This window comes from Ranitomeya imitator, chromosome 7 (assembly GCF_032444005.1).
Source record: "Ranitomeya imitator isolate aRanImi1 chromosome 7, aRanImi1.pri, whole genome shotgun sequence".
Classification (NCBI taxonomy): domain Eukaryota; kingdom Metazoa; phylum Chordata; class Amphibia; order Anura; family Dendrobatidae; genus Ranitomeya; species Ranitomeya imitator.
In genome coordinates, this window is record NC_091288.1 from 155,984,816 (window position 1) to 156,000,744 (window position 15,929).

The following is a 15,929-nucleotide window of genomic DNA, read 5'->3' on the forward strand; positions in this document are numbered from 1 at the left end:
ATAAGATTATCCTGGGGTCATTGCCTGATTATATGATTATCCCAGTGTCAGTGCCTGACTATATGATCATCCTAGGGTCACCGCCTGACTATATGATCATCCTAGGGTCATTCCTGACTATATGATCATCCTAGGGTCATTGCCTGATTATATGATCCTCCTAGGGTCAGTGCCTGATTATATGATCATCCTATGGTCATTGCCTGATTATAAGATCATCCTGGGGTCATTGCCTGATTATAAGATCATCCTAGGGTCATTGCCTGATTATAAGATCATCCTAGGATCACTGCCTGACTATATACACAACTCAGACTCACTGATAGAACTGTCCACAAGATGAAATGGAAAATACTTTCCACATAGCAGACGCTTGGTTTTTACAGCAGGCTTTATCTGACAGAACTGTTTTCATTATCGTGTTTTCCTGCGGCTGTACAATTACTTTCCATTATGAGAGGCAGACAACACCCAGCAGCAGCACATTGCACTGTCACACACTGATGCTAGACAGAACATCGCACCTCTACAGTTTCCAGAACATACACCGGATTGAGCTTTTACCAGAGATGTTATCCACAGCCTTTCATGGTCTCTATGTTATCTCCTTCTACAGAGAGTAATCCAGTGCTTGCTATAAAGAGGTGGGAGCCAAGAGAAGCAGCAGAAAGCACAATGGCACCTATGTGTGGCATTATCTGTGTTCCATAGCAGTTCCTCAGAAGTGTGTACTGGTGCTATGAGGCAGGTACTGAGAACAGCAGGTGCTCGGGGCCATGGTACTGCGCCCACAAACTGGAGTCAGAAGTGTAAAGATCTGTCGGTCGGCCTCGTCTCCAATGAAGGGATCAGTGCCAGCTATAGTAACTAAGCTGTGGCACTATACAGCAATATACCTCTCATTGTAAAAGAATTCCACTTTTAATCATTATACATTTCATACAGGGACAGTTTTAGACAAAGTGGGGCCCCAAATGCTGACATATTGCACAATGACACAGAAACATTTCAGCTGTGTTTACATGTGCCGAGTTCAGGCCGTTAAATGAGTGTGATCAACAATATTGGGGTAAGGTTTCTCCTTGTGGAGAGTGACATACCAGCTCTGGCTTGTCGAGGTAAGGAGGCTTATTCGCCGTGCAATGCTCCTCTGGGAAATTTAATATGCAAATTGCCTCTTCAGAGAAAAAGAGGACTTGAACTCTATAGCGCCACCTGTTGGAAGTAGTGATCCTACAAGTCACAATCATCCCTTTAACGAGTCTTGCAATATGAGTTGGAATAAAAGCCAAATCAGTATATAAATAATCTTTTATTTTTATATAGCGCTAACATATTCCGCAGCGCTTTACAGGTTGCACACATTATCTCAATTCGCAGACGGTGCTTCTTTCTCGGCCTCTTTACACCGGCTGAGGAAGAATGATGGGCACAGAACAATCACTAGTAGATCAATCTGTCCCCATACAGTATCATGTTATCAGCAGCACATATGCTACACGTGATGTGCTGGGGATAATTATTGTTCCAGTAATAACAATCCAATCACTCGATGAATAGGTAGCATTTTGCTTGTTTACTATAATGCACCCCAAAGTCCTCCACATAATATAGTGCACCCCATAGTCTTCTATACAGTATAATGCACATCATACTCTTCCACATAATATAGTGAACCCCGTAGTCCAACACATAGTATAATGCACCCCATTGTCCTCCATATAGTATAATACACACCCCACAGTGCTCCATACAGTACAATGCACACCATAGTCCTCCATACAGTATTAACAGTACAATGCTCACCATAGTCTACTATATAAAGCTGAATGTGTGTGTGTGTGTGTGTGTGTGTGTGTGTATGTCCGGGATTGGCATCTGCACCGTCGCAGCTACAGCCACAAAATTTTGCACAGTCACACGTCTGGACCCCGAGAGCGTCATAGGCTATATTGTGAGGCGAAATTTTAACCCCGCGCGTTCCAATTCACCAAACAATTTTGCCCCTATCTACATAATGGGGAAAAAAGTGAAAGGAAAAGTGTTGGAAGCGTCGCAGCTACAGCAACAAAATTTTGCACAGTCACCCGTCTGGACCCTGAGAGCGTCATAGGCTATGTTGTGAGGTGAAATTTTAACCCCGCGCTTTCCAATTCACCAAACAATTTTGCCCCTATCTACATAATGGGGAAAAAGTGAAATGAAAAGTGTTGGAGGCGTCGCAGCTACAGCCACAAAATTTTGCACAGTCACACGTCTGGACCCTGAGAGCGTCATAGGCTATGTTGTGAAGTGAAATTTTAACTCCGCGCTTTCCAATTCACCAAACTATTTTTCCCCTATCTACATAATGGGGAAAAGTGAAAGGAAAAGTGTTGGGAGGCAAATTGACAGCTGCCAGATGTGAACAAAAGGGACTTAAAGAATGAGAGCGATGGCGCCAAAGAGTATATACCGATCAGTTGCTAAGGTGGGACCCCGACATGGGATACTCACCACACACGGGGATATGAACACACACACAAAATGCGCCACACACTACCACGTGCTTGAACACATATACCACCCTCAGCACACATTTCACCACACATACACCAACCTCGCCACATAAAAGTCGAAACACAAAAGTCGCCGCTCAAAACTCACCACGCGCAAAACTCGCCACATGCAAAAACTAGGCTCACGCAAAACTCGTCACAAGTGCAAAACTCACCTCGTGGAAAACTCGCCACACGCAAAACTTGCACACGTGGAAAAATTGCCACATGCACAAAATTTGCAACACATGCAAAAGTTGCCTCACACAAAACTTGCACATACTCAAAAGGCACCAGACATAAAACTCACCACGCGCAAAACTCACCATGCGCAAAACTTGCTGCACACAACTTGCTACACTAACCTGTCACATGCAACTCGACACACAAAAAGTTGCTACACGCATGTTGCCACACAAAACTCATCTCACAAAAGTCGCTACATGCATGTCGCCACACACAACTCAACACACACAACTTGACAAACGAAACTCGCCCTAAAACACACACAAGTCTGGTATTAGCCTTCAAAAATAAAAATTAGATTAATAAGCAGACAAACTACAAGAGCAACAAATGTACCATATAGGAAATACAGCAGCTGTCAGTCACATGACCTGTCTATTATGTGTATGTGGGAGCTAATATATACTGCCAGGGGGAGGGCTTCCTGTTGGCTGGGGATTTATCAGGCTGCCAATTTATCTTACAAATACTGAGGTAAAAATACTGAGCAAATAACGTGTTAACGAGGTCTAATACAGGAGATCACACAGGTATATACTATATACAGGGGAGATGACACACAGATATATACTATATACAGGAGAGATGACACACAGGTATATACTATATAGAGGAGGAGATGACATACAGGTACATACTATATACAGGAGATGACATACAGGTATATACTATATACAGGAGGAGATGACACACAGGTATATACTATATACAGGAGCAGATTACCTACAGGTATATACTATATACAGGAGGAGATGACATACAGGTATATGCTATATATAGAAGATGACATACAGGTAAATACTATATACAGGAGGAGATGACACACAGATATATACTATATACAGGGGAGATGACACACAGGTATATACTATATACAGGAGGAGATGACATACAGGTATATACTATATATAGAAGGAGATGACATACAGGTATATACCATATATAGGAGGAGATGACATACAGGTATATACCATATATAGGAGGAGATGACATACAGGTATATACTATATATAGGAGATGACATACAGGTATATACTATATATAGGAGGAGATGACATACAGGTATATACTATATACAGGGGAGATGACACACAGCAGGTATATACTATATACAGGGGAGATGACATATAGGTATATACTATATACAGGAGATGACATGCAGGTGTATACTATATATAAGGGAGATGACAAACATGTATATACTGAGGTGAAAATGAGAGGTGTGAGGTGAAAATAAAAAGGTGTGAGTGCAAAATGAGAGGAGTGAGGGAAAATAGTGTAGTGATCGGAAAATGACAGATGTGAGGTCGAAATGACAAGTGTTAGGCGGGAATGAGAGGAGTGAGGGAGAAAATTAGAGGTGTGAGGGAGAAAATGAGAGATGTAAGGGGGAAAATGAAAGATGTGATTGGGAAAATGAGAGGCGTGATGGGAAAATAAGAGAATTGAGGTGCTCTAACTAACCACAGATATTTACTATGCCCAGGCAACGCCGGGCTCTTCAGCTAGTTCTCCATATAGTATAACGCAGCTTCCCCATAAGAGTATAACGCAGGCCTCCCTGTTGTGAATTCTGTGGCTGAGTTCACTTCTGTGGTCACAAGTGGTATTGCAGTCTCTGGGCTTCCTCCCTCAGGTGTTTTGGTGAGCTCGTTGGCTGCCTTGCTATTTAGCTCCACCTGAGTCTGTCTTCCTTGCTCCTTGTCAATGTTCCAGTGTTGGATCTGAGCTACTGCATCTTTCCTTGGGCTTGCTGCTCTGCTAGATAAGTGCTTCTAGTTTGTTTTCTGTTTTTTCTGTCCAGCTTGTTATTATCTTTTGCTGGAAGCTCTGAGAAGCAAAGGGGTGCACCGCCGTGCTGTTAGTTCGGCACGGTGGGTCTTTTTGCCCCTTTGCGTGGTTTTCGTTTTAGGGTTTTTTGTAGACTGCATAGTTCTCTTTGCTATCCTCGCTCTGTCTAGAATATCGGGCCTCACTTTGCTGAATCTATTTCATTCCTACGTTTGTCTTTTCATCTTGCTAACAGTCATTATATGTGGGGGCTGCCTATTCCTTTGGGGTATTTCTCTGAGGTAAGTCAGGCTTGTATTTCTATCTTCAGGCTAGTCAGCTCCTCAGGCAGTGCCGAGTTGCATAGGTAGTTGATAGGCGCAATCCACTGCTGCTTCCAGTTGTGTGAGGATAGATCAGGTACTGCAGTCTACAGAGATTCCACGTCTCAGAGCTCGTCCTATTGTTTTTGGTTATTGCCAGATCTCTGTATGTGCGCTGATTACTGCACGCTGTGTTGCCTGATTGCCAGCCATAACAGTACAAGGAGCCATTCAATGATTTCCAATAGAGGGAAAAAAGAAATCCTGACATCATTTTTTTTTCTTAGCTCTGTCTTCAGTCTTTTTTTTCCCCTAGACATTAGAGTGCTTCAGGACACAGCTGTGGACATGGATATTCAGGCTCTGTGCTCCTCAATGGATAATCTCGTTGTAAATGTACAAAAGATTCAAGATACTATTGATCAGAAATCGATGCTAGAACCAAGAATTCCGATTCCTGATTTGTTTTTTGGTGACAGAACTAAGTTCCTGAGCTTCAGAAATAATTGTAAGCTATTTTTGGCCTTGAAACCTCATTCTTCTGGTAATCCTATTCAACAGGTTTTGATTATTATTTCTTTTTTGCGCGGCGACCCACAGGACTGGGCGTTTTCTCTTGCACCAGGAGATTCTGCATTGAGTAATGTTGATGCATTTTTCCAGGCGCTGGGATTGCTTTACGATGAGCCTAATTCAGTGGATCAAGCTGAGAAAAATCTGCTGGCTTTATGCCAGGGTCAGGATGATGTAGAAGTATATTGTCAGAAATTTAGAAAATGGTCAGTACTCACTCTGTGGAATGAATCTGCACTAGCGGCTTTGTTCAGAAAGGGTCTCTCTGAAGCTCTTAAGGATGTAATGGTGGGATTTCCTATGCCTGCTGGTTTGAATGAGTCTATGTCCTTGGCCATTCAGATCGGTCGTCGCTTGCGCGAGCGTAAATCTGTGCACCATCTGGCGGTATTGTCTGAGAGTAAGCCTGAGCCTATGCAGTGCGACAGGACTATGACTAAAGTAGAACGGCACGAACACAGACGTCTGAACAGACTGTGTTTCTATTGTGGTGATTCTACTCATGCTATTTCTAATTGTCCTAAACGCACTAGGCGGTTCGATAGCTCTGCCGTTATTGGTACTGTACAGTCCAAATTCCTTTTGTCTATTACCTTAATGTGCTCTTTGTCATCATATTCTGTCATGGCGTTTGTGGATTCAGGCGCTGCCCTGAATCTGATGGATTTGGATTATGCTAAACGTTGTGGATTTTTCTTGGAGCCTTTGCGGTGTCCTATTCCGTTGAGAGGAATTGATGCTACACCTCTGGCCAAGAATAAGCCTCAGTACTGGGCCCAGCTGACCATGTGCATGGCTCCTGCACATCAGGAAGTTATTCGCTTTTTGGTACTGCATAATTTGCATGATGTGGTCGTGTTGGGGTTGCCATGGCTACAAACCCATAATCCAGTATTGGATTGGAACTCTATGTCGGTACCAGCTGGGGTTGTCAGGGAGTACATGGTGATGTTCCATTTTTGTCTATTTCGTCATCCATTCCTTCTGACATCCCAGAGTTCTTGTCGGACTTTCAGGATGTATTTGAGGAGTCCAGGTCTGATGCCCTTCCTCCGCATAGGAATTGTGATTGTGCTATCGATTTGATTCCTGGTAGTAAATTCCCTAAGGGTCGTTTATTTAATTTGTCCGTACCTGAACACACCGCTATGCGCAGTTATGTGAAGGAGTCCCTGGAGAAGGGACATATTCGCCCATCGTCGTCACCATTGGGAGCAGGGTTCTTTTTTGTAGCCAAGAAGGATGGTTCGCTAAGACCGTGTATTGATTACCGCCTTCTTAATAAGATCACTGTTAAGTTTCAGTATCCCTTGCCATTGATTTCTGACTTGTTTGCTCGGATTAAGGGGGCTAGTTGGTTTACTAAGATTGATCTTCGTGGTGCGTATAATCTGGTGAGAATCAGGCAGGGAGATGAATGGAAAACGGCATTTAATACGCCCGAGGGTCATTTTGAGTATCTGGTGATGCCGTTCGGACTTGCCAATGCTCCATCTGTTTTTCAGTCTTTTATGCATGACATTTTCCGTGAGTATCTGGATAAATTCTTGATTGTTTACTTGGATGACATTTTGATCTTCTCAGATGATTGGGAGTCTCATGTGAAGCAAGTCAGAATGGTTTTCCAGGTACTGCGTGCTAATTCCTTGTTCGTGAAGGGATCAAAGTGTCTCTTCGGTGTGCAGAAAGTTTCATTTTTGGGGTTCATCTTTTCCCCTTCTACTATCGAGATGGATCCGGTTAAGGTTCAGGCCATCCAGGATTGGACTCAGCCGACATCTCTAAAAAGTTTGCAGAAATTCCTGGGCTTTGCTAATTTTTATCGTCGCTTCATCTGTAATTTTTCTAGCATTGCCAGACCATTGACCGATTTGACCAAGAAGGGTGCTGATTTGGTTAATTGGTCTTCTGCTGCCGTGGAAGCTTTTCAGGAGTTGAAGCGTCGTTTTTGCTGTGCCCCTGTGTTGTGTCAACCTGATGTTTCTCTTCCGTTCCAGGTCGAGGTTGATGCTTCTGAGATTGGTGCAGGGGCGGTTTTGTCACAGAGAGGTTCTGGTTGCTCAGTGTTCAAACCATGTGCTTTCTTTTCCAGGAAATTTTCTGCTGCTGAGCGTAATTATGATGTGGGCAACCGAGAGTTGCTGGCCATGAAGTGGGCATTCGAGGAGTGGCGTCATTGGCTTGAGGGTGCTAAGCATCGCGTGGTGGTTTTGACTGATCATAAGAACCTTACTTATCTTGAGTCTGCCAAGCGCTTGAATCCTAGACAGGCCCGTTGGTCGTTATTTTTTGCTCGTTTTGATTTTGTGATTTCATACCTTCCGGGCTCTAAAAATGTGAAGGCGGATGCTCTGTCTAGGAGTTTTGTGCCCGACTCTCCGGGGTTATCTGAGCCGGCGAGTATCCTCAAGGAAGGAGTCATTGTGTCTGCCATCTCCCCTGATTTGCGGAGAGTGTTGCAGAAATTTCAGGCTAATAAACCTGATCGTTGTCCGGCCGAGAAACTGTTCGTCCCTGATAGGTGGACTAGTAAAGTTATCTCTGAACTTCATTGTTCGGTGCTGGCCGGTCATCCAGGAATCTTTGGTACCAGGGAGTTGGTTGCTAGATCCTTCTGGTGGCCATCTCTGTCACGGGATGTGCGTGCTTTTGTGCAGTCCTGTGGAATTTGTGCTAGGGCTAAGCCCTGCTGTTCACGTGCCAGTGGGTTGCTTTTGCCCTTGCCGGTCCCGAAGAGGCCTTGGACACATATTTCGATGGATTTCATTTCTGACCTTCCCGTTTCTCAAAAGATGTCTGTCATTTGGGTGGTCTGTGATCGCTTTTCTAAAATGGTCCATCTGGTGCCCTTGGTTAAATTGCCTTCCTCCTCTGATTTGGTGCCTTTGTTCTTCCAGCATGTGGTTCGTTTACATGGCATTCCTGAGAATATTGTTTCTGACAGAGGTTCCCAGTTTGTCTCGAGGTTCTGGCGAGCCTTTTGTGGTAGGATGGGCATTGACCTATCTTTTTCCTCGACCTTCCATCCTCAGACTAATGGCCAGACTGAACGAACCAATCAGACCTTGGAAACATATCTGAGATGTTTTGTTTCCGCTGACCAGGATGATTGGGTGTCATTTTTGCCGTTGGCTGAGTTCGCCCTTAATAATCGGGCCAGCTCGGCTACCTTGGTCTCTCCATTTTTCTGCAATTCTGGGTTCCATCCTCGTTTCTCTTCAGGACAGGTTGAGTCTTCGGACTGTCCTGGTGTGGATTATGTGGTGGACAGGTTGCAGCAGATCTGGACTCAGGTAGTGGACAATTTGACCTTGTCCCAGGAGAAGGCTCAGCTTTTCGCTAATCGCAGACGCCGTGTGGGACCCCGACTTCGTGTTGGGGATCTGGTTTGGTTATCTTCTCGTCATATACCTATGAAGGTTTCCACTCCTAAATTTAAACCTCGTTTTATTGGTCCGTATAGGATTTCTGAGATTCTCAATCCGGTGTCTTTTCGTCTGACCCTCCCAGACTCCTTTTCCATACATAATGTATTCCATAGGTCGTTGTTGAGGAGATACGTGGCACCTATGGTTCCATCTGTGGAGCCTCCTGCCCCTGTTTTGGTGGAGGGGGAATTGGAGTATATTGTGGAGAAGATTTTGGATTCTCGTGTCTCTAGACGGAAACTCCAGTATCTGGTCAAATGGAAGGGTTATGCTCAGGAAGATAATTCCTGGGTTTTTGCCTCTGATGTCCATGCCCCAGATCTTGTTCGTGCCTTTCATGTGGCTCATCCTGGTCGGCCTGGGGGTTCTGGTGAGGGTTCGGTGACCCCTCCTCAAGGGGGGGGTACTGTTGTGAATTCTGTGGCTGAGTTCACTTCTGTGGTCACAAGTGGTATTGCAGTCTCTGGGCTTCCTCCCTCAGGTGTTTTGGTGAGCTCGTTGGCTGCCTTGCTATTTAGCTCCACCTGAGTCTGTCTTCCTTGCTCCTTGTCAATGTTCCAGTGTTGGATCTGAGCTACTGCATCTTTCCTTGGGCTTGCTGCTCTGCTAGATAAGTGCTTCTAGTTTGTTTTCTGTTTTTTCTGTCCAGCTTGTTATTATCTTTTGCTGGAAGCTCTGAGAAGCAAAGGGGTGCACCGCCGTGCTGTTAGTTCGGCACGGTGGGTCTTTTTGCCCCTTTGCGTGGTTTTCGTTTTAGGGTTTTTTGTAGACTGCATAGTTCTCTTTGCTATCCTCGCTCTGTCTAGAATATCGGGCCTCACTTTGCTGAATCTATTTCATTCCTACGTTTGTCTTTTCATCTTGCTAACAGTCATTATATGTGGGGGCTGCCTATTCCTTTGGGGTATTTCTCTGAGGTAAGTCAGGCTTGTATTTCTATCTTCAGGCTAGTCAGCTCCTCAGGCAGTGCCGAGTTGCATAGGTAGTTGATAGGCGCAATCCACTGCTGCTTCCAGTTGTGTGAGGATAGATCAGGTACTGCAGTCTACAGAGATTCCACGTCTCAGAGCTCGTCCTATTGTTTTTGGTTATTGCCAGATCTCTGTATGTGCGCTGATTACTGCACGCTGTGTTGCCTGATTGCCAGCCATAACACCTCCCTAAGAGTATAATGCAGCATCAAAGGAGTATAATGCAGCATCATAGGAGTATAATGCAGCATCATAGGAGTATAATGCAGCATCATAGGAGTATAATGCAGCCCCCATAGGAGTATAATGCAGCATCATAGGAGTATAATGCAGCCCCCCATAGGAGGATAATGCAGCCCCCCATAGGAGGATAATGCAGCCCCCCATAGGAGGATAATGCAGCCCCCCATAGGAGGATAATGCAGCCGCCCCCATAGGAGGATAATGCAGCCGCCCCCACAGGAGGATAACGCGGCCGCCCCCACAGGAGCATAACGCGGCCGCCCCACACAGGAGCATAACGCAGCCGCCCCCACAGGAGCATAACGCAGCCGCCCCCACAGGAGCATAACGCAGCCGCCCCCACAGGAGCATAACGCAGCCGCCCCCACAGGAGCATAACGCAGCCGCCCCCACAGGAGCATAACGCAGCCGCCCCCACAGGAGCATAACGCAGCCGCCCCCACAGGAGCATAACGCAGCCGCCCCCACAGGAGCATAACGCAGCCGCCCCCACAGGAGCATAACGCAGCCGCCCCCACAGGAGCATAACGCAGCCGCCCCCACAGGAGCATAACGCAGCCGCCCCCACAGAAGCATAACGCAGCCGCCCCCACAGAAGCATAACGCAGCCGCCCCCAAAGGAGCATAACGCAGCCGCCCCCACAGGAGCATAACGCAGCCGCCCCCACAGGAGCATAACGCAGCCGCCCCCACAGGAGCATAACGCAGCCGCCCCCAAAGGAGCATAACGCAGCCGCCCCCACAGGAGCATAACGCAGCCGCCCCCACAGGAGCATAACGCAGCCGCCCCCACAGGAGCATAACGCAGCCGCCCCCACAGGAGCATAACGCAGCCGCCCCCACAGGAGCATAACGCAGCCGCCCCCACAGGAGCATAACGCAGCCGCCCCCACAGGAGCATAACGCAGCCGCCCCCACAGGAGCATAACGCAGCCGCCCCCACAGAAGCATAACGCAGCCGCCCCCACAGGAGCATAACGCAGCCGCCCCCACAGGAGCATAACGCAGCCGCCCCCACAGGAGCATAACGCAGCCGCCCCCAAAGGAGCATAACGCAGCCGCCCCCACTCGGAGGTCACACTTATGAGCACAGGGGGGGAGAATCACTAGCTTGCTTCCATGCTCGCTGTCAGACCAATGCGAGGCGAGTGTAGGGAGCATTCGTTGTGCACACTGGGGGTGGGGAGTTGGGGGGGACTCTTATGATGACAGGTACTGTGCATGCTCGGCCAGCTGATCGGCCACTCGGAGGACGGATAAAGCTTTCAGCAGGAATAACGCCAGGTAGCAAATGTCAGTAGATGAAAGTTTGTTATTTTTTTAATGGAGCATCATTTTTAATAACTGTAACTTACAAAACCATTTATTTCCACCTTTTTTTGCCTAGTTAAATGTATTCTTTATGGTGGGTCCTTTACTAGGACCCTGTAATAGAGCAGGGGGAGCTGAATACACATATATACAGTTTTGTGAGAAAAAATGAAGTGTAATTCGGATTTTCCTTAAGGTACCTTCACACATAACGATATCGTTAACGATATCGTTGCTTTTTGTGACGTAGCAACGATATCGTTAAGGAATCGTTATGTGTGACAGCGACCAACGATCAGGCCCCTGCTGGGAGATCGTTGGTCGCTGAACAAAGTCCAGAACTTTATTTCGTCGCTGGATCTCCCGTGGACATCGCTGGATCGGCGTGTGTGACACCGATCCAGTGATGTCTTCACTGGTAACCAGGGTAAACATCGGGTTAATAAGCGCAGGGCCGCGCTTAGTAACCCGATGTTTACCCTGGTTACCAGCGTAAAAGTAAAAAAAAAAAAACAGTACATACTTACCTACCGCTGTCTGTCCCCGGCGCTCTGCTTCTCTGCACTCCTCCTGTACTGGCTGTGAGCGTCGGTCAGCCGGAAAGCAGAGCGCTGACGTCACCGCTCTGCTTTCCGGCCGCTGTGCTCACAGCCAGTACAGGAGGAGTGCAGAGCACAGCGCCGGGGACAGACAGCGATAGGTAAGTATGTACTGTTTTTTTTTTTTTTACTTTTACGCTGGTAACCAGGGTAAACATCGGGTTACTAAGCGCGGCCCTGCGCTTAGTAACCCGATGTTTACCCTGGTTACCCGGGGACTTCGGGATCGTTGATCGCTGGAGAGCTGTCTGTGTGACAGCTCTCCAGCGACCAAACAGCGACGCTGCAGCGATCCGGATCGTTGTCGGTATCGCTGCAGCGTCGCTTAATGTGAAGGGGCCTTTAGTTATACCTCTGCTCATTCTAGGATTTTCAGTCCAGCGGGCGGTCCCATCAGTGATTGATGGCTATCTGTGTGCATGCTTCTACAAAGAAAGCTGTGGGACCACCCACTGGACTGAAAACCACAGAGTGCAGAGGTCATGATTAAAGCATGATTACACTGAAACTGTTTTCACAAAAACTACGACCCCAATTCATCATAGCTTTTCCAATAGAATTCTTGTGTAAAAAGCTTTGAGAATGTGCTATATTTTGTCACAAGGGACAGTGGTGTTAAAAATGTACAGCTCTTTCCATTCCATTTTTCCTAGCTCCAACAGAGTGGGCAGAGCTGGGACAGGGGCATGGCAACCCCCACTTGTCAAATTAATGACTGACTGGAGAAAGATTTGTGGCGAGGCGCACACCAGATTCTAGGTATTAAATTTCCTAGTACGGCATAGGTCTCTCGGGGGTGATGATTGTTCTCGCTCCGTGCGGTTTCATCCTGCCATACACCTAATATGCTATGCATGGCATCCTGATCACTGGGCGATTTCCACTTCTGCAGTGAACACAGAACACAACTTTACACAAAGACAAAAACAAGCTGCATCTCCTTCCTCTCCCACCAAATGTTACCATACTACTGTATACAATACTTTTAACATACATCTCCCAGCACTCTGAGAAATTGGTTTTCTGCTGAGAAATTATATTTACACCTGCCATAGTGCAGCTCGTGCTTTAAACAAAAGCTCCAAAATCAGCTTGGTAAAGAACTCATCTACAGTGGGGCAAAAAAGTATTTAGTCAGTCAGCAATAGTGCAAGTTCCACCACTTAAAAAGATGAGAGGCGTCTGTAATTTACATCATAGGTAGACCTCAACTATGGGAGACAAACTGAGAAAAAAAAAATCCAGAAAATCACATTGTCTGTTTTTTTATCATTTTATTTGCATATTATGGTGGAAAATAAGTATTTGGTCAGAAACAAACAATCAAGATTTCTGGCTCGCACAGACCTGTAACTTCTTCTTTAAGAGTCTCCTCTTTCCTCCACTCATTACCTGTAGTAATGGCACCTGTTTAAACTTGTTATCAGTATAAAAAGACACCTGTGCACACCCTCAAACAGTCTGACTCCAAACTCCACTATGGTGAAGACCACAGAGCTGTCAAAGGACACCAGAAACAAAATTGTAGCCCTGCACCAGGCTGGGAAGACTGAATCTGCAATAGCCAACCAGCTTGGAGTGAAGAAATCAACAGTGGGAGCAATAATTAGAAAATGGAAGACATACAAGACCACTGATAATCTCCCTCGATCTGGGGCTCCACGCAAAATCCCACCCCGTGGGGTCAGAATGATCACAAGAACTGTGAGCAAAAATCCCAGAACCACGCGGGGGGACCTAGTGAATGAACTGCAGAGAGCTGGGACCAATGTAACAAGGCCTACCATAAGTAACACACTATGCCACCATGGACTCAGATCCTGCAGTGCCAGACGTGTCCCACTGCTTAAGCCAGTACATGTCCGGGCCCGTCTGAAGTTTGCTAGAGAGCATTTGGATGATCCAGAGGAGTTTTGGGAGAATGTCCTATGGTCTGATGAAACCAAACTGGAACTGTTTGGTAGAAACACAACTTGTCGTGTTTGGAGGAAAAAGAATACTGAGTTGCATCCATCAAACACCATACCTAGTGTAAAGCATAGTGGTGGAAACATCATGCTTTGGGGCTATTTCTCTGCAAAGGGGCCAGGATGACTGAACCGGGTACATGAAAGAATGAATGGGGCCATGTATCGTGAGATTTTGAGTGCAAACCTCCTTCCATCAGCAAGGGCATTGAAGATGAAACGTGGCTGGGTCTTTCAACATGACAATGATCCAAAGCACACCGCCAGGGCAACGAAGGAGTGGCTTCGTAAGAAGCATTTCAAGGTCCTGGAGTGGCCTAGCCAGTCTCCAGATCTCAACCCTATAGAAAACCTTTGGAGGGAGTTGAAAGTCCGTGTTGCCAAGCGAAAAGCCAAAAACATCACTGCTCTAGAGGAGATCTGCATGGAGGAATGGGCCAACATACCAACAACAGTGTGTGGCAACCTTGTGAAGACTTACAGAAAACGTTTGACCTCTGTCATTGCCAACAAAGGATATATTACAAAGTATTGAGATGAAATTTTGTTTCTGACCAAATACTTATTTTCCACCATAATATGCAAATAAAATGTTAAAAAAACAGACAATGTGATTTTCTGGATTTTTTTTTCTCAGTTTGTCTCCCATAGTTGAGGTCTACCTATGATGTAAATTACAGACGCCTCTCATCTTTTTAAGTGGTGGAACTTGCACTATTGCTGACTGACTAAATACTTTTTTGCCCCACTGTATATGTGTACGCTTTTAGAATGACTTTCATACAGTAGCTCTTGGGAGACATGGGTGTGTTCTAGTTAAGGGGGTTGTTCACTACTTGGACAACCCCTGTTCCCCAAGTAAAACACCTATACTCTCCTCCAGCGCTGTTCCAGCGGAGTTGGCGCTGCCTCTGTTCCAGCGGAGACAGCAAAGGATCTCCTGTGACATTCTTATGTCACATGATCCCTGCAAACAATTCGGACAAATCAGACATCTGGAGGAAGCGAGAGAGCAGCCGCAGCCCTCACTTCCTCCGGATGTCAGTCACGTCTCCAGCACCGGCAAGGAGTATAGGAGTTATTGTTTTACTTGGGGGAAACAATTAAGGAGTTGAACGACTAGTAACATAGTAACATAGTTAGTAAGGCCGAAAAAAGACATTTGTCCATCCAGTTCAGCCTATATTCCATCATAATAAATCCCCAGATCTACGTCCTTCTACAGAACCTAATTGTATGATACAATATTGTTCTGCTCCAGGAAGACATCCAGGCCTCTCTTGAACCCCTCGACTGAGTTCGCCATCACCACCTCCTCAGGCAAGCAATTCCAGATTCTCACTGCCCTAACAGTAAAGAATCCTCTTCTATGTTGGTGGAAAAACCTTCTCTCCTCCAGATGCAAAGAATGCCCCCTTGTGCCCGTCACCTTCCTTGGTATAAACAGATCCTCAGCGAGATATTTGTATTGTCCCCTTATATACTTATACATGGTTATTAGATCGCCCCTCAGTCGTCTTTTTTCTAGACTAAATAATCCTAATTTCGCTAATCTATCTAGTAGACAACCCCTTTAATGGATCTCATTAAAGCAGTCATTTCTTTGGATACTCAATTTGTATCATCCTTACCTGGCAAACATTTTGAGGTCCTCCTGGTTTTGAGCTGCAGGCACATTGAGAATGGCTTCCCTCTCGGCCTGAGTCAGACTTGCAAGAAGGTTTTCCGTTGCTCTCTTATTGACTGGAGAGTCTCCTCCTGGGAGCAGCTCGGCACTGGAGTTGTCCATGCTGGGACTGGTGAGTGTCATGTCATCGCTGCTGGCTGAGGAGGAACATTACACAGATATCTTAGTAACACTGGATGCGAGGAGGTACATGACATTTACAGCAGGTTTCTCATGTTTTGCAGATAGAAATGCCGCCCACAAGGTAAAATATATTAAGCCCTCAAGGATGCAA

General features: G+C 46.1%; 1 protein-coding gene across 5 annotated transcripts in view; it reads right to left on the reverse strand.

Annotated features, from left to right (window-relative positions):
* The window catches only part of NPRL3 (NPR3 like, GATOR1 complex subunit), an 83,287-nt gene that overhangs the window by 6,968 nt on the left and 60,390 nt on the right, over positions 1-15,929 (reverse strand). For all 5 annotated transcript variants that reach the window (XM_069733942.1, XM_069733940.1, XM_069733945.1 and 2 more), the window contains one exon: positions 15,600-15,792. In XM_069733942.1, coding sequence (XP_069590043.1) covers positions 15,600-15,792 — 193 coding nt within the window. The remainder of the gene's footprint in view (positions 1-15,599; positions 15,793-15,929) is intronic.